Source organism: Lithobates pipiens, unplaced genomic scaffold, assembly GCF_037356315.1.
Source record: "Lithobates pipiens isolate NorthernLeopardFrog02 unplaced genomic scaffold, aLitPip1_a1.2 Scaffold_1, whole genome shotgun sequence".
Taxonomy (NCBI): domain Eukaryota; kingdom Metazoa; phylum Chordata; class Amphibia; order Anura; family Ranidae; genus Lithobates; species Lithobates pipiens.
The window spans coordinates 155,454,304-155,473,832 of record NW_027507685.1 but is presented as its reverse complement, the minus strand read 5'-3'; the positions used below and the strand labels follow the sequence as shown (position 1 = coordinate 155,473,832).

The window sequence follows — 19,529 nt, the reverse complement described above, 5'->3', positions numbered from 1 at the left end:
TTTACAATATTTACACTCCACCATCTCTAATGAATTCCTCTGGGAATACACAATCCAGATTAGTGAATACAAACTAAATGGGTCTATCCTTTATAGGCAAAGAATGTTAGAAGCGTGGTGTATCAGACACCACCATCAACCAGCATTGTCTACAAATCTTTACCGTGGTCAGACATTTGTGGTAAAGTGTTTGTTAAGGTAAAACATTTTCTTCTATAGTTCCCTCTGATATATAAACTCTAAGCTGCCCAGTGGATGTCATTTATAAAAATATGCGGTATATTCGCTCACTTCAGATCGCCGTTTAGCTGACTGGTCTCCTCTCCCGATTCGATAGCTGCAGGGGGAGGTGCTGGGAAACCCCCACTGATGTCAGCTGAGATGTGGAGAGGAAGAGACCAGCATGACGCGTTGGGTATCTATTTACTCGGCGTAACATCATCTTTCGCGTTAAAAAAATTGCTGCACAAACACCGTGTAACATAAAAAGTTGCAATGACCACCATCAAGCAATGTACAAATTATTATATTTTTTTTTTAAGGTAATTTACTATATTTTCAAAAACTGTAGTCAAGCAGGTGGCTAAACTGACAAATTACTGAAGTTTGAAGTTATAACTTCAAACCAGTCATTTCAAAGTAAATAGATAAATAATAATTAGGTTATAACATAATAATATGATTAAGCTTGATTAAAACAGTACCTTTTCAGCAGCTGTAGATTCTCATTCTCCCTCTTAAGGCTGGGATCACACTATTGTGAACTGGATGCTGGATTTCCGCATCCAATTTGCAATAGCAGGAGAATGTGATTGGCTTTCTATGGATCCGCGACTCTGATCTGAGGAACGATCCGATCCGTGAGTTTTTTGATCCGTTGCACCCCTAAGAGGCACTGTAAATTCATCCTCTCAGTCTGTTGCAGAGTGTGCCAGCTTGTATTTAATCTGGCTGCTCTGTATGTAGCACCTGACATGCTGACAAGTGCAGTATCTCCAGAACTATAGGTGGCAGGAGCCCCATTTTGAGCAGTGGTTGGTTAGGACTACAGCTATCTACCCCCAAATTTGGGGTCTCTGTGACCCCAGGTCACAGGCAGGGAGGGGGGGGAGAGAGGAGACACAGGAGAACAGGGCTGCGGATGACAGAGGTATGTACTCTGACCACAGTGAAGGCTCAACAGCCCCGATTATCGTGTTCAGCGTAGGGGGGGGGGGAAGACAGAAACTGGCAGGATCACCAAGGTATTTTAGGTATTACAGGGGGCCAAATTACACAGCACAAGCACTGTGCTGTATAACATGCTTTAAAGAAACTGGATCAATATTTTTTTGGGGGTTAACAAATGCTTTAATGTCAAAGGACAGAAGAAAAGGTGGGACTGATCTAAATCTGGCCATAGACACTTTAAACCTTGGCCGGTTCAGCAGAAACCAGCCAAGATTCAAACCATATATGGGCAGGCTGCATGTACGATCAATCAACTTGAGTACAAGCAGCCTTCTGGATTTTACATGCAATTATTGCTAGCAGCTACTATAGCCACTAGTAATAATCACTGTGTTCTTCAGGTGGGGGAAGCCGCCCCTGCTAGGAGAACACAATGACTCCACAGGAAGGATTCTCCCATCAACACTGGCTGTGGCTATGGTTGCAGGAAAGAAATTTGTTCAGTCTATGGCTGGCCTACCAATACTTTGTTTTCCCCAGATGGCAGCCAGTTAAATTGGAGGCCTCCAACAGATAGAAGATCATCCTCCTCTCCGGGCAAAAAACGCCTGGAACTCCTCATGTCCACAGGGAGCCTAAAGTGGAACGATACTCACCACCACTCAAGTAATTCAGCCTCCAGACTTAGGGAGCTCCCTTGCCAATCCCTGACATCTTCAGGAGGTCTTCTACTGGATTCTGATCTTTGTCTGTTTGACTGGCCAAGGCCAAACAGCTTAGCTCCCACCGATATTTATCTTGACTGACAATGAAATTGTACAGAGCTGCACATGTGCTGTATGTCATGTTCCACTTTAAAATATATGTTAAAAAAATATAAAAAGTTTCTGTAAATAATGTAATTTTTCTTCTTCGCTGATGTGCGTGGAGGCTGCACCGATGAGATGGCAATGATGAGAAGGCACTAATATGCAGCCCTGATGGGGCTGCAGATAATGAGTGCAGGTCTCACCTGTGAGGAAATGCAGCTGATCGGCTCTCCTCACCTCACACGCTGTTAGGTTGCTTTCACACTGCGGCAGTATTCAGGCGTTACAGCGCTAAAAATAGCGCCTGTGTAGCGCCTGAAAAAAACCGGCCCCTTTAACTCCAGTGTGAAAGCCGGAGGGCTTTCACACTGGAGCGATGCGCTGGCAGGACGGTGAAAAAAGTCCTGCTAGCCGCATCTTTGGAGTGGTGAAGGAGCGGTGTATTCACCGCTCCTACCCATTGAAATCAATGGGACACCGCGGCAATACCGCCAGCAAAGCGCCGCTGCAGCGGCGCTTTGCGGGCGGGTTTAACCCTTTTTCGGCCGCTAGCGGGGGTTAAAACCACCCCTCTATCGCCCGCAGACCGCCGCTAAAACGACAGTAAAGCGCCGCTAAAAATAGCGGCACTTTACCGCCGACGCCGCTCCCGCTGCAGTGTGAAAGCAGCCTTAGTGAGGAGAGGAAAGCCAATAATCGATATTTCCTTGTTAAAATGAGATCAGCTGTGATTGGACACGGGTGATCACATGTGTAAAGAGCCGGGTCATTGCCTGATTAACAAGATCAGGAATGTGCTGTGTCCCGGGAACACAGCATGCCATCGATTGGCATGCTGCCCGAGTTGGACGTTATCAAATGACGTTGTTCCAGAACAATAGACCCGCCCCACAGCCGTCACTTCCCTATATGGCAGGCGGGTGGTGGTTAAAGTGGTAGTAATCCCTTCCATATACCCAGTGAAGCGAGTGGTCTCAGGTGATAGACAGGTGAACTTAAACAAATCCTCCAACATACGTTGTACCTGTTTACCTGCAACTTCTCTACATTCGGTAAAAACAGAATTTAGAAAGCCTCTTTGAGCTTTAATAAACCAGAGGGATAACCCACGATAAATTTCTACATATCTGGCAGCCCTGGATAGATTACTTTCCATTAACAAACCACCTACATGCTTCCTTGAACTGTAATCTATGATGGTGCATTAATGTTTCAGTAGCGAGCCTCCGGGACAGGGATGGACTCCGCTCATTTATCTTCTCACCTCTTTCTTCTGATCCCCTCCACCTTGGAACTGACCCTTTGCCCACAGGCAAGAGCGTTATCCCTTATTGGTCTCATGGGTGATGTCTTCAGTTCCGTGGTTCCCAGCTGAAGGGCCCTCTCTTTGGACATGAAACGTATTCCAATCTCAAGCTTGGCTCTGATATATTTCTCCACCTTACAATTTAATGTTTCTTGGTTATTTTCTTTATCATTACATCATTGCTTAAAGTGGAGTTCAGCCAAAAAAAAAAAAAAAAAAAATAATATTTTAAAAAAGTCAGCAGCTACAAATTTTGCAGCTGCTGGGTTTTAAAATAAGAACACTTACCTGTCCAGGGTGCCCGCAATGTCCTCACCCGAAGCCAACCCATCCCTCGGCTCCGGATGGAGGTGCCGGCATATTCAGTAAAGGAATCAGGAAGTGAAGCCTTGTGGCTTCACAGCTTGGTTCCCTATTGTGCATGCGTGAGTCACGCTGCACATTTTGACTGGTCCCTGCTGTCTTCTGGGACCTGTGCGTCTCCCAGAAGACAGCAGGAGAAACTGAGTGGCCAAACATGGCGTAGATCGCTGGAAGTAGGAGCAAATACCTATATTGGACAGGTATCTGCTCCCCCGGAAAGGTGCCAAATGTGACACCGGGGGGGGGGGGTGGTTGGGGGTGTGTACGGATAAGAGGAAGTTATATTTTTGGGCGGAACTTCGCTTTAATGTTCAATATTTGCGGGGAAGAAACCAATTTTGAATTTGTACCCGTTATCGTACATTCTTCTTGCATGTAACGCTTAATTCTCACAAGGCTGATCCGCTGCATCAGAGTCCACCAGCCCAGTGGGAGATCTCGCCGTTGATCTCCGCAGAGCGGGCGGATGACAGGTCCCTCTCTGCTTACTGAGCGGGGGAGGGGCTTGTCAAGCGCCGCTAGTTACTATTTAGAGATCGGACAAAAAACGGACAGCATGTCCGTTTTCATCAATTGTCACCCGATCCGATAGGGATGGATGCGAACGTAGGAGCATCCATCTGATTTTAGTGGATCAGACTGGGTCGCATGTCAGCGGACATATCACTGCTGACATCCGTTGCTTCATAGACTAGCATGGAGCGCCCGTTCAGGTCCGCTGTCAAAACGGACTCACCCCTGCCCTCCACACAGCAAACAGGAGCAGCTTCCTCCCATGTCACCATTTTTTCTCTTGGCGTCAAGAAAACATGCCATAAGCAACTCATGCAGATAGCAAAGTCAAAGGGCAGACAGAAATGACACTAAGGCCCCATTCACACCCGGGCGCAGCGTTTTCAGGCTGAAAGTTGTGCGATTTTGTACAGGTCAAAAGGTCACCAATGTAAAAAGCAGAAAAATGGCCAAATCTGCATAAAAAAAAAAAAAAAAAGTTCCAGAACTTGTTTCAGCTTTAGGCGTTTTGGAGTGAAGATGTGAACCATCTCCATAGAGAATAATTGATTTCTTTCCCCTCCACCATTTTGTAGCTTCAGCCTTCAAGCTACAAAACGCTCAGGTGTGAATGGGGCCTTAGTGCTCTGAGATTGAGACAAGTACAGACCAGTTCATCTAGTTCAGCCAAAAAAAATAATGGTGTCAGTGGGTGGAATGGTGCCAATCATTGGTATCAGTGGGAGGAAAATTGCTCCATTGTTGGGGTCAGTGGCAAAAAATATGACCCCATTGTTGGTGTCGGCAGGAGAAATAGTGTCCTAAGGACCAGATAACAGTAAGCAAGAAGTAGGTGAGTCTGGTAAGTCTAGGCAGGTGAATCAACAGGTGTGTGTGTCCTCTGTGATGCAAAGACTGAAATGCACACCATGTCAGCCCTCCAGTATATACCCCCCAGGAGATTCAGCAGCTTCAGTGGAAATGCTTGGGATCTTGCTGGTCATACTGCCAGTCTACTGTAGTGTGCAAGCAGAGTGGAGAACACTGCTATAGAGAGATATGCTTTGTTCATATTTCATGTCTGAGGTTTACAAACAACAAGTTGTGCACTCTTATTACTGTAACAGGCTGGTTAATCTACCTCATTTACATGTCATCTGCAGTGTGTTGGTCCATACACATAGCAGACTGGACAGATGCTGGTAGTAATGGTATGAATCCATTGGAAGCACCGATTTGTAAAAAGGGCTGTAATATCTGGCATTACATAGAATACGTGTAGCCCCTTTGTGATGTTGGGGGCTACATTGGAGACCCCTTATATCTTGCAATTTGACTACCACAGATGTAGACAGAAAATGCCTGAAAAGACTGCGGGAGATCAGCAGCACTGAGATGCAAATAAGGATGAGAAAAAGGAAAACAAATATTTGACATTTGCTTTTTTTTCCTCCAAACACAATATTACTCAGAGTTTACATCTACTTGTCTCTTATCTCAGTGATGCCAAAAACCTTACCATTTACCTACTCATGTAGTTGAGAATAAGGGATACCTATTAACACAACATATCATCTATGTGATATAGTCCTACTTGGACTACCTATCAGTAGGTATGGGAAATGTCACATCGGGGAGGAGGAATTTTGTTATGTCAACACCTTTGTGGGGGGGCCTGGGGGGGAAGCAATTCAATAAATCAATGAAATTTTTTCTGGTGGTACGGCCCGTGTCCAAGTCTGTGTGCCAGTTTCTATACCAGCACTGATGCATGCACCCCATTCAGGTAGTTCATACTAGGGCTGAAACAACTAATCGATTATGAAATTAATCGATTACTATTTTCATAATCGATTAATCGCCCAGTAACATAATGGGGTTAAAAAAAAAATGAGCCCTTTATATTTTTGTACTATAATCACTACTGTAAATTACTTTCACTGTCCTACATTAAAAAAATGAACCCCTTCCAGTAGAGATTATCTGCTTTTTTGTACTATAAAGGGCTAATTTTAGTCTTTTTAACCCCATTATGTTACTAAACGTCTTAGACCTGGTTCACATCTATATGTTTATTGGTGCTTTTTGTAAAAAAGCTCTACAGTTCATTTTACATGGTTTCCTATGATACACGTTCATATCTGTGCTTTTTTTCAGCCGCTGCATATTTGTAAAGGGTCAGGGACTTTTAACGCAAAACTGTGCTTTTTTGGTTCAATATACTTTAGGGATGCACCGAAATTTCGGCCGCCGAAACATATCGGCCGAAAATGCCCTTTTCGGCAATTTGCCGAAAGTAAAAAACGGACGATAATTGAGCCGAAAATGGGGCGGGGCCTGGGCGGAACTCCGCCCCCGCCCCGCCCCTGGTGCCTCCCATGATGGGGGTGAATAGCGCAGGACTGATGCAGACAGCGATGCCCCTCTGCAGTGAAGAGAGCCGTCTGGTTGAATAGAGCGCCGGGGACATCACAGCTTTCATTTCAATAGCTGTGTGTTCCCCGTCGCGCGCCGTCCCACACGGCCCCTCCCCCTTGTCCGGGGAACTTTGATAGACAGATCACCCGTCCAGATTGGACGGGTGATCTGTCTATCAAAGTGCCTGGACAAGGGGGAGGGGCCGTGTGGGACGGCGCGCGACGGGGAACACACAGCTATTGAAATGAAAGCTGTGATGTTCCCGGCGCTCTATTCAACCAGACGGCTCTCTTCACTGCAGAGGGGCATCGCTGGCTGCATCACAGGGGGCATCGCTGGCTGCATCACAGGGGGCATCGCTGGCTGCATCACAGGGGGCATCGCTGGCTGCATCACAGGGGGCATCGCTGGCTGCATCACAGGGGGCATCGCTGGCTGCATCACAGGGGGCATCGCTGGCTGCATCACAGGGGGCAACGCTGGCTGCATCACAGGGGGCAACACTGGCTGCATCACAGGGGGCAACACTGGCTGCACTTATCTCTTTTATCAGGTCGCCAGCCTCTGACCACCTCCTGTACCGTGTCGCCAGCCTCTGACCACCTCCTGTACCGTGTCGCCAGCCTCTGACCACCTCCTGTACCGTGTCGCCAGCCTCTGACCACCTCCTGTACCGTGTCGCCAGCCTCTGACCACCTCCTGTACCGTGTCGCCAGCCTCTGACCACCTCCTGTACCGTGTCGCCAGCCTCTGACCACCTCCTGTACCGTGTCGCCAGCCTCTGACCACCTCCTGTACCGTGTCGCCAGCCTCTGACCACCTCCTGTACCGTGTCGCCAGCCTCTGACCACCTCCTGTACCGTGTCGCCAGCCTCTGACCACCTCCTGTACCGTGTCGCCAGCCTCTGACCACCTCCTGTACCGTGTCGCCAGCCTCTGACCACCTCCTGTACCGTGTCGCCAGCCTCTGACCACCTCCTGTACCGTGTCGCCAGCCTCTGACCACCTCCTGTACCGTGTCGCCAGCCTCTGACCACCTCCTGTACAGTGTCGCCAGCCTCTGACCACCTCCTGTACAGTGTCGCCAGCCTCTGACCACCTCCTGTACAGTGTCGCCAGCCTCTGACCACCTCCTGTACCTTGTCCCCAGTCTCTGACCATCTCCTGTATAAAAATATTTTTTGAAAACAGTCATTTTCGGTATTGGTGCTGTTTCGGTATCGGTTTCGGTTTTCGGCCTAGTGTATTTTTCATTTTCGGTATCGGTTTCGGCACCAAAAAACCCATTCGGTGCATCCCTAATATACTTCAATGGAGAAGCTGCAGAAAATAATGTAATGCGTTTTTGCAGCAATTTGTGTTTTTTAATCTGCCCAAAAAATGCAAATTTGCAGTAAAATTGTGTGCGCAAAAATCAAAAACGCACAGCAAAAAGCACTGCAGAAACAGATCTAAAGCAAAAACTGCATAGGTGTGTACCGAGCCTTATGCTGGCCACACGGATCAATTTTCAGGTGAGAATGTTCGCTGAATGAAAGAATTTTGTTTGAAATTTTCACTTAATTTCTGATCAAAAATCACATACACAATGAACGTCAATGTGACCCACTTTTTTTTTTTTTTTTTTTTTTTTTTTAAGGTTATTAACCGATTAATCGAAATAATAATCGGCCAACTAATCGATTATGAAAATAATCGTTAGTTGCAGCCCTAGTTCATACTACCACCACTTTTAGAAGGTGTTGCTATGGCTGTGACTGATTCTACAAGTATTACCTTCAGTTTACAGAAACGCAAACTAGCAGAAATTAAGAACAACTCCGAGTTGTGTATAGAAAGATGCCAGTGCTCAGAGTTGGGCATATGCGCAGGGAAGTAGCCATTAATGTGACAGCTTCCAGTACAGGTCTTGACATCTGCTAGGATGCCAGCAGTCACCAATGTCATAGCAGCTGACGACACATCCCTGACCCCATTCAGATGCCAGCAGGGAGATTTCCTGTCTGACAGCTGAACGCAGGGATCCTGTAACTATGGCCCTCCATCTGTTGAGGAACTCTGCATCCCATGAGTCATTTTAAAACTTTGACATTCACAGACATGACTAGGCATGATGGGAATTGTAGTTTTCTGAACTGGAGGGCCGTAGTTTGAAGACCTCTGGCTGAAAGTAAACAAAAGGAGCATGATACTAGCAGACATCATCCAAATATGATTGTGGCAATATCTGAACCATCATCCATGTCCTTTTGTTTACTTTCAGATGGGAAATGTCCCCGCCAGCAAGTCAACGGGGCCAGGGATGAATCATTAGCATGCTGTTGGCTGCAGAGCTGACTAGGGACTAAACATGCACTGATGATGAGAGTGCCCGTGGTATGGATCCGGACAGTGAAAGAAGTCTAAAGAACGTCCATGTCACTCTATGAATTCCCTGGCGTATATCTCTGCTGTAAATAAAAGTTCCACAAGTTACTTTTTAGGCTTTTCCAACTGAGCTCCTTGATTCATTGTTGGAAGGAGAAGAACAGTAACAAGTAAAAGGAACAGGCCACAGGGAGCGACATCGCTGTCACCACCAATCTCATACACTGACCGGATACATTTCTCAAGTCAGTGCTTTTCCTAGTATGAGGACAAGAAACACGGCATTCTTTAAAATGACAATAGAAGAATTGTATCAAGTCCGCAATAAAGAAACCATAATCCCACCAAAGCAAATCTGCACACGAGGCAAAAGTTTTCTGTGAACATATTCTTCAGCTAAAAAGGTTTCTCCTTTGTTTTAAAATTGCCCATATGTATTATTTTTGGAGACTGAACTAGGTTAATCATTTTCATAGCTCAACATTTAAAACGCGATTCCAACAAATAGCGGTCAATACGAACTAGGCAACAAAATAGAACACACATTCCTAGTCATTTCGGTAGATGTGGTTCTTCTTCTACTTAAAGGATAAGTTCACTTTTTGAAAAAAAAACGCTGGTGCCATGCAAGTCATCCCGTAAGGGCAACCAGATACGCTGACAGGAAGAATCAATGAACTACCACGGCGCCCAACAGCGCCGTGGCACTTTGAGAACTACATGCCGACAGCCACAAAGGATGTCAGGGCTTGAAGTTCATTCACACACAGAGCTGTGAATGGATGACCCACATGGCTACATTGATTTCAAAAAGTGACAGCTAGTAAGGGGAACCTTCTCCCTGTACAGCTGTCACAGGGGGGGGGGGGGGGTTGGGAAATCGGGAAACGTTACATGTACCACCCTAAAAACGGGTGTAACATGTTCCCAAAGGTTTACTTATCCTTTAATACCCTCTACCCCATAGAAAATCACTGGGCCTGCATCAGGGCAGTATCCAGCTTAATTCTCAATTACTTGTATTGATAGGAAGGCAGATCTCATAGTAAGGGATGTTATGAGTATGTCGCACACACTCAGGTTAAACTGGATGGAGCAGTGTCTTTATTCAGCCTTACCATCTATGTAACAATATATGTAAAGTCAACTTACAAAATCCTGCCAAAGTGACCGTTATAGAATATTCAAGCATGACCAGCCCATCTTTTATATCCAAGACTGAAACTATAAACAATCTACAGTTGCCACAGACGATAGATTTTGTCCTCATATACACGGGGCTTAAAAACGTTTTAATTTTCTTTCATCCTGTGAAAACACCTCTATGTTAGTCTATTGGGTTGATTTACTAAGGCTTTAAGGTGAAAAACCTTCTGTAGTGTAGCAGCCCACCAGGGACCCCTTTTACTAACCTAAACCCAATCATCCCATCGATGGGGATGAGCACAGCAGCTCCAGCCGCTGTCTCGGGTCCTCACTGGATAGATAGCAGTGCAGCTATTGGCTCCCACTGCTGTCAATCAAATCCAGTAACACGGGAGTCAGGGTCTAGTCCTGCTGTGTGTTAATGGACGCAGCAGCAGGACCTAAGAGTGTGCCTGCACGGGTGTCTGCTTGGAATGCGGCTCTCCAAGGGGGACTCGATGCGGAGAGGACCCAGGAGGGCGCCTGCACAGGTGTCTGGAGAGCTGCATGCCAAGCAAGGGGGGACTGAATGCGGAGAGGAGCCAGGAGCGTGCCTGCATGGATGTCTGCTTGAAATGCAGCTCACCCAGGGGGCACTCGATGTGGAGAGGAGCCAGGAGTGCCACTGGGGGACCTCAGAAGAGGAGGATTGGGGCCCCTCTGTGCAAAAGCCTTACACAGAGAAGGGAAGTATAACATGTTTGTCGTTTAAAAAAAAAAGAACCTTTACAACCACTTTAATATTGTGGCCAATGGAATCCGTAAACACTTGACAGACCAAATTGTGCCCGCAATAAGTGACTTTAGGCGTACTTAATAAACCACTTTTTCCTATCAGCAGTAAAAGGCATTCAGAGGTGAAAATCGAAACGCTTGTGTGCATGAGCTGCAAAGGCAACCATTCCTATTTGTAATATATACAGAAAATACTGCCAAATAGAATAGGAACTATTCTGAGCTGAGCTCCAGGCTGCCCAAGACCCGAGGTTCAAATACTCTCTGACTGGACACTATCATGTCATTCGACTAGAGCAGGTAAAGCCGGGGTTTCAAAATCAAATCATACACCTCAGCCTTCCCTGTGACTGGCATGCCACTGCTCTCTGCATATTTCAGAAGTTAGAGGGTGAAGAGGAGAGGAGAGGAGATGAAGGGTTTCAGTGTTGACCTTTGTAAAAAGTCAAAATATGCATATCAGGACCAGTGGTGTTCAGTCCCCTACAGTTTCAGTGTGCAGAAGAGCAGCATGAACACCGAGCTTTTATTAAACTTTCAGAAAGCTTCAAGCAGCTTTCTCCAAGCCTTTAAATCTCCCTTCAGCTCCTGTTTTAAAACTTTTATACAGAGACCGTGAGGGGAGTGCCAAGTGTCACTTTAAACAAGCTGCTAGCAGGCTTTCAATAAGCTTCAATTGGTGCTGAAGCCTGCTAGCTGCTTGTTTAAGGCGACTTCCAGGACTCCTGTGTTCAACATTCATAAATTGGGTCTGAATGGTACTTTAAAACCTTTACCGAAGCTTGCTGATCACACAGCTCTTATATACAAGCTGAAGCCCAAGTGAAACCGTCCTAAATGGAAAAGGTGGGGTGTGTTGTGAAGCATATGAAGGAGAATGATATAAGAATATCACCATGAATGTCTGGGGGAGCCAAGTGTCTTGTCACCCCATCTCTCCACATTCCTTCTTCCCATGTTCCGTCACCCCTAGATCCCTGTATTCTGCTGTCCTGTAACTTGTCTCCAGTTACTCCCCCAATCCACCCCATGTTTTTTTACTCCTTGACCTGTCAACCCAAATTCCCTACATATCTCCGCCCCGTGTCCTGTAAGCTCCATCTCCAGACACTGCTCCTCCCCATGTCCTATCGCCCCTATCTCCTTGCATTTTGTCTGTTCTGTAACTCCTGTCTCCACTTACACCCCCTTTCCACATTTCCTTGCTCCACGCCCCTGTCACCCCAAATTTCTTACATCTCTCTGCCCTGGGTGTTGCCACCTCTGGATTCCTTTGCTTTGTGTCCTGTCATCCACATCTCCCTGCATTCATCTGTCCCTCAACTCCTGTCTGCAGTAATCCTCCCTCCCTCTCATTTCTTTACCCTTTGTCCTTTCACCCCCAAATTCCCTACATCTCTCAGCCTTGTGTGCTACCACTTCCACACCCCTTTATTTCTCTTCCCTGTGTCCTGCTGCCCCCTACATGTGTCTTCCCTGCATTCTGTCACCCCTGGACCCTTACATTTCTCTGCTCCATGTCTGTCACCCTGAATTCCCTGCACATCTCTGCCCTGTGCCGTCACCTCCATCTCCCTGCATTTCTCATCCTGTATCTGTCTGGAGCCTCATCCCTCTGTCCTGTGTTCCATATCTCTGTCCCAGGTCTCGTCTCTATCACCCGTCTCTCTGTCCCAGGTCTCGTCTCTATCACCCGTCTCTCTGTCCCAGGTCTCGTCTCTATCACCCGTCTCTCTGTCCCAGGTCTCGTCTCTATCACCCGTCTCTCTGTCCCAGGTCTCGTCTCTATCACCCGTCTCTCTGTCCCAGGTCTCGTCTCTATCACCCGTCTCTCTGTCCCAGGTCTCGTCTATATCAGAGCTTGTCTCTATCACCCTTCTCTATATCAGAGCTTGTCTCTATCACCCATTTCTCTATCCCAGGTCTTGTCTCTATGTCCCGTCTCTCTATCCCAGGTCTTGTCTCTATGTCCCGTCTCTCTATCCCAGGTCTTGTCTCTATGTCCCGTCTCTCTATCCCAGGTCTTGTCTCTATGTCCCGTCTCTCTATCCCAGGTCTTGTCTCTATGTCCCGTCTCTCTGCTCCGTGTCCGCCCATTCCCTGCCCGGTGCTCTCATTCTTCTGACCCCTCACCCACGTCTCTCTGGCTGTCACCCGGCCCCAGTCCGCACACACCGCCCCTGTCCTCCCCCGGCTCCTGGCCGTGTCTCCTCTCCTCCCCCCGGCCGCGGGCCCCTCTAATGTTAGTCTGACCTACAGTGACACCCCTCGGGTGGTATTTACCTTCCTCCGGGCAGCCGCCAGCTTATGCTGTCTATCGTCAGCCATCCTAGGTCCGGCAGGGGAACACGTCACCGCCTCCCCACAATGCACCGCGACCTGCGCTCCGCGAGACGTCACCGCCAGCTGGACCGTCCCAGGGGGCGGGGCGGGAGTGGGAAGGGGCGGGAACAGTCCTCAGCTGTCATCAGAAATATTATCACTTCCATGTCATAGGATTGCACAGCAGAGAGAGCAATCACCGGGATCCCGGGTGGGACGCTTGCAGTAATTCGAGAACTACAAAACCCACAATGTCATCTATGTGATGTACTACAAAACCCACAATGTCATCTATGTGATGTACTACAAAACCCACAATTTCCTCTATACATTGTACTACAAAACCCAGCGTGTCCTCTATAGCAGTGGTCATTAACCCTGTCCTCAGGGCCCACTAACAGGTTTGCAAGATAACTGAAATACATCCCAGGTGATATCATTTGCTGCTCAGTGACTGCAGTATTCTAGTCTGCATCTCCCCAAAGTAATACATAAAACCTGGCCTGTTAGTGGATTCTGAGGACCGGGTTGATGACCACTACTCTATATGATGCACTACAAAACCCAGCATCTCCTCCTCAATACAAGTGGGGTCTGGTGAAGTTTTAGGATGGGGGGGGGCAAGACCTCGCCCTTTCACATTTGGCCCCTCCCATTTCTCATAAGCCATACCCTTATAGAATCCATATCATATACCAGGCTGCACATTATACATAGGGCTCTGAACATCATATACCATGCTGCACATTATACACAGGGCTCTGCACATCATATACCAGGCTGCACATTATACACAGGGCTCTGCACATCATATACCAGGCTGCACATTATACACAGGGCTCTTCACATCATATACCAGGCTGCACAGGGCTCTGTACATCATATACCAGGCTGTACATTATACACCAGGCTTTGCACATCATATACCAGGCTGTACATTATACACAGGGCTCTGCACATCATATACCAGGCTGTACATTATACATAGGGCTCTGCATGTCATATACCAGGCTGCACAATATACACAGGGCTCTGCACATCACATACCAGGCTGCACATTATACACAGGGCTCTGCACATCATATACCAGGCTGCACATTATACACAGGGCTCTGCACATCATATACCAGGCTGTACATTATACAGAGGGCTCTGCACATCATATACCAGGTTGCACATTATACACCAGACTCTGCACATCATATACCAGGCTATACATTATATACCAGGCTGTGCATTATACACAGGGCTCTGTACATCATATACCAGGCTGTACATTATACACAGGGCTCTGTACATCATATACCAGGCTGTACATTATACACAGGGCTCTGCACATCATATACCAGGCTGCACATTATACACAGGGCTCTGCACATCATATACCAGGTTGCACATTATACACCGGGCTCTGCACATCATATACCAGGTTGCACATTATACACCGGGCTCTGCACATCATATACCAGGCTGTACATTATACACAGGGCTCTGTACATCATATACCAGGCTGTACATTATACCCAGGGCTCTGCACATCATATACCAGGCTGTACATTACAGTTTGCAGTTACACATAACTGCATTCTGCAACCCGTAAATCGCACATAACTGCATTCTGCAACCTGTAAATCGCACATATCTGCATTCTGCAACCTGTAAATCGCACATAACTGCATTCTGCAACCTGTAAATTGCACATATCTGCAACCTGTAAATTGCACATATCTGCATTCTGCAATCTCTAAATCGCACATAACTGCATTCTGCAACCTGTAAATCACACATTTCTGTATTCTGTATACCAGGCTATACATTATACACAGGGCTCTGCACATCATATACCAGGCTGCACATTATACACAGGGCTCTGCACATCATATACCAGGTTGCACATTATACACCGGGCTCTGAACATCATATACCAGGCTGTACATTATACACAGTGCTCTGTACATAATATACCAGGCTGTACATTATACACAGGGCTCTGCACATCATATACCAGACAGCGAATTATACACAGGGCTCTGCACATTATACACAGAGCTCTGCACATCATATACCAGGCTCTACATTATACACAGGGCTCTGTACATCATATACCAGACTGTACATTATACACAGGGCTCTGCACATTATACACAGGACTCTGCACATCATATACCAGGCTGTACATTATACACAGGACTCTGCACATCATACCAGGCTGCACATTATACACAGGGCTCTGCACATCATATACCAGGCTGTACCTTATACACAGGGCTATGCACATCATATACCAGGCTGCAAATTATACACCGGGCTCTGCGCATGATATACCAGGCTATACATTATACACAGGGCTCTGCACATCTACCAGGCTGCACATTATACACCGGGCTCTGCACATCATATACCAGGCTGCACATTATACACAGGGCTCTACTAAAGCAACCTGTAAATCGCACATATCTGCATTCTGCAACCTGTAAATCGCACATATCTGCATTCTGTAAAATCACACATAACTGCATTCTGCAACCCGTAAATCGCACATATCTGCATTCTGTAAATTGCACATAACTGCATTCTGCAACCTGTAAATCGCACATATCTGCATTCTGCAACCTGTAAATCGCACATAACTGCATTCTGCAACCTGTAAATTGCACATATCTGCAACCTGTAAATTGCACATATCTGCATTCTGCAATCTGTAAATCACACATAACTGCATTCTGCAACCTGTAAATCCCACATATCTGCATTCTGTATATTGCACATAACTGCATTCTACAACCCGTAAATCGCTCATATCTGCATTCTGTAAATCGCACATAACTGCATTCTGCAAACAGTAAATCGCACATATATACATTCTGCAACCTATAAATCGCACATATCTGCATTCTGTAAATCGCACATAACTACTTGTTTTGTGCAGCACCCCTTTAAGAACTACAGTTCCCATGATCCCTTGTTCCTGCATAGCAAGTTCCTCCTCCAGCCTGATTGCCTCAAGCATTCTGTTACCAAGAGGGTGGAGCAGAGCAGGAGGGGGATGTTACACGGAGCCCACAGTAAAGTGCAAAGGAGAGTGGCAGCTGCTGCACACAGAGCCCTGTCCTTGCTGAATAATAATACCTGTCCACATATTTGTACATTTCCGCAATCAATCAAACCATGTTAGCAATCATATGCATGGGGAAATTTAAAAAAATACTTTTTCTAGCACATGATTGGATATTAAAAGTGAACACTGCTCCACTTTATTTGCCAGCATTCATTTTGCAAAGTAAACATACACTTTGCACAGTAAATATTCACTTTGTTAGGTGAACAGCCTCTGCTCTGTATATAAACCCCTCTTTATGAACATGCACAGCAATGTTATCCTTTTGATGACTGTTGTTAAAGTAGAACTTCAGCCAGTTCTGATAGCTGCCGCCAAATACTAAATTAAGTTGATAACACCTCACAGTTTATGAAGTTCATATGGGGGGATTTCTGCTGCTGCCGCCTGACCACTGGATAGTAATAGTAATATTGTGATAAGTGATATAGTGATAAGATGGGGGGGGTTCTGTACCACCAACCGAAAATTAATAGGAGCTTCCATCAGCTTACCTGCTGATGCTTTCAGGTGGGACTTTGCAGTGAGCAGTCGAGGGCCAATGTCACTTCCTTCAGTGATGTCGGAAGCTCCGCACAGTCAGACTTCTAACTGAAGTCTATGCACTCGTCCAGCCAGTCCATCGCGCTGGAAGATGTGGTGCGATTGACCACGCCACAGAGCGAGTTTTTTTGGGGCAAATGAAGCGCCTCGTCTGCAATATAGATGCAGGGCTTCCCATATTGCACTGCGCGCTGCGATTTTTTTTTTTTTACTTCCCGGGTTGCCCCCTATAGACAGGCCACCACTGCTCTATACAGGGCCGTTTGAAGGAATTTGGAGGCACCAAGCAAAATGGACATGGAGGCCCCCCGCACACACACAAAGCCTACAGGAATCACAGCATAGCAATACAGTTTAAGTTCGCCAATACTTTATATAAATAAAAAAGGTTTACAGTGCAAAAACTGCTGTTGCATATAATGTGCATAAAAAAAGAACATTTTCAACAATTGAAAATTTGCAAAAAAAACACCACTGTACCATAAAATCAAATATACATTAAAAAAGTGCACAATAACTAAATCCAACATACTTAAAACACACACACACACATTAACATTTTTCAGTTCTCACAAACGTGCAAATTATCTAAAATTGCTGTTTGCAAGCCTTGTTTTCTGCAAAGGCAATCACAGTGTCCTCCATGTCCAAAGACTGGCAAAAATCATGCTCAATTGACGTAAGTGCCAGTCCTGTGAGCCTTTCTTGGCCCATGGTGGACCTCATGTATTTTTTTATCAGCTTTAAAGCTGAAAAGCTCCTTTCCCCAGAGGCCACTGACACAGGGAGAGTCAGGAGTAGACGCAAAGCAATGCTTAAATTACTGTACAAATCCAGTAGCTTCTCACTGTATATGTAATCAAGCATGTCAAATAGGGAAAGTGGCTACATGGTGTGGAAAAGTGTAGAGAGATGAATTGATCTCAAGTGCCAAGTCATCAGCATCAATGTCATGTAGGGTTTGTTCCAATTTTTTGCATCGTTCATGAAGCTTTCCATTCTTTATTGTCTGCTTCATGTTGCCCTTTGAGAACAGAAAGTCATAAAGGTCATAAACACCCTTCAATATTGAAAACCTGTAACCTAGGCTTCTGAGGGCTGTGTCAACCATTGGCAGAAAGTCTCTTCTGAAAGTCTTCTGTACCTTCATATAGAAACTGTCTTTTATTTTTAGGCTGCCTTTTCTCAGGAAGGGTCATTTCCATATCCAGATTTTCTGCAATGTCTTTTGCATCAGTTTGACAGGAAGCAATCCCATTTTCCCTGACGTCTTCAAGGTAGTCTTTTACTCCTTCTGTTTCTGATTTAAGTGTTTCCATGGACCTGTTTCAATAATACCCAGGAGAGTTCCTCTGGACCGTACCCCTTCCAATCCACCAGGTACTGTATGCGCCCACGGACCTACGGGAGTCAACAATGGATTGTACCTCATACTCCTTATGGTTCTCAACCTGAATAGGGTGAGGACGTGGCACCGAGGTGGTAAATCGGTTACAGACCAACGGTTTCAATAATTAGACATGAAACACATTTGAGATGCGCATACTAGGAGGAAGGTCCAACGCGTAAGCTACTGGGTTAATCCGAAGGATACGGAAAGGCCTAATAAACCGAGGTGCAAACTTCAGTGAGGGAACACGAAGCCGGAGGTTGCGAGATGACAGCCAGAGCCTGTCCCCAACCTGGTAGGAAGGCGCAGGCAGGCGTCTGCGGTCAGCATGAAGTCTGTAACTATCTTTAGCATGACGCAAAGCCTCCTGGACTTGTACCCAAGTGGAACGAAGACCACGGAGATGCTCCTCTAACGCAGGAATACTCTGCGGAACAAACGAGTCAGGCAACATGGAAGGTTGGAAACCATAATTCACCATAAATGGAGACAATCAGGAGGCAGAATTCAAGGCACTGTTGTGAGAAAACTCTGCCCAAGGTAATAGGTCAGACCAGTTGTTATGATGGTCAGAAATATAGCAACGTAGGAATTGCTCCAAGGACTGATTGGCTCGTTCTGCGGCCCCATTAGACTGCGGGTGATACGCAGAAGAGAACGCAAGCTGGATTCCCAACTATGCACAAAAGGCTCGCCAGAACCGGGAGACAAACTGACTGCCCCTATCTGAGACAATCACCTTGGGTAGCCCATGTAAGCGAAAGATCTCCCGAGCAAAAATGGAAGCCAGTTCTTTAGAGGTAGGCAACTTCTTAAGTGGAATACAATGACACATCTTTGAGAACCGGTCAACCACCATAAGGATAACAGTGTTGCCTTGGGAGTTGGGCAATTCCACAATGAAATCCATAGACAGGGGAATCCAGGGCCTCTCTCCATTGGGTATGGGTTGTAGGAGGCCCACTGCAAGGTGTCGTGGAGTCTTACTCTGAGCACACACGGGACAGGCAGCTACGAAGGCAGTAACATCAGCCCGTAAACTAGACCACCAGAATTGTTGGGAGATGGCCCAAATGAGTTGATTCTTCCCAGGATGGCCAGCTACCTTGGGAGAATGGTAAGTCTGGAGCACTGCAGTACGGAGACGCTCTGGGACAAAGCAGCGGTCACAAGGTTCATCAGGAGGAGCATGGACCTGAGCAGCAAGAATTTTGTCACCCAAAGGAGAAGTAAGACTGGTGCGAACCGTAGCCAAGATACAATCAGGAGGAATCTCAGGAACCGGAACCGACTCCAACTTGGAAGTGGGGG

At 46.4% G+C, this 19,529-nt stretch overlaps 1 protein-coding gene across 12 annotated transcripts in view; it reads right to left on the bottom strand.

Annotated features, from left to right (window-relative positions):
* GOLGA2 (golgin A2) overlaps positions 1-13,260 on the bottom strand; it is a 121,288-nt gene extending 108,028 nt beyond the window's left edge. For all 12 annotated transcript variants that reach the window (XM_077478738.1, XM_077478740.1, XM_077478741.1 and 9 more), the window contains exon 1: positions 13,129-13,260. In XM_077478738.1, the coding sequence (XP_077334864.1) occupies positions 13,129-13,173 (45 nt within the window). In that variant the 5' untranslated portion in view covers positions 13,174-13,260. The remainder of the gene's footprint in view (positions 1-13,128) is intronic.
* Between the last annotated feature and the right edge of the window lie 6,269 nt (positions 13,261-19,529).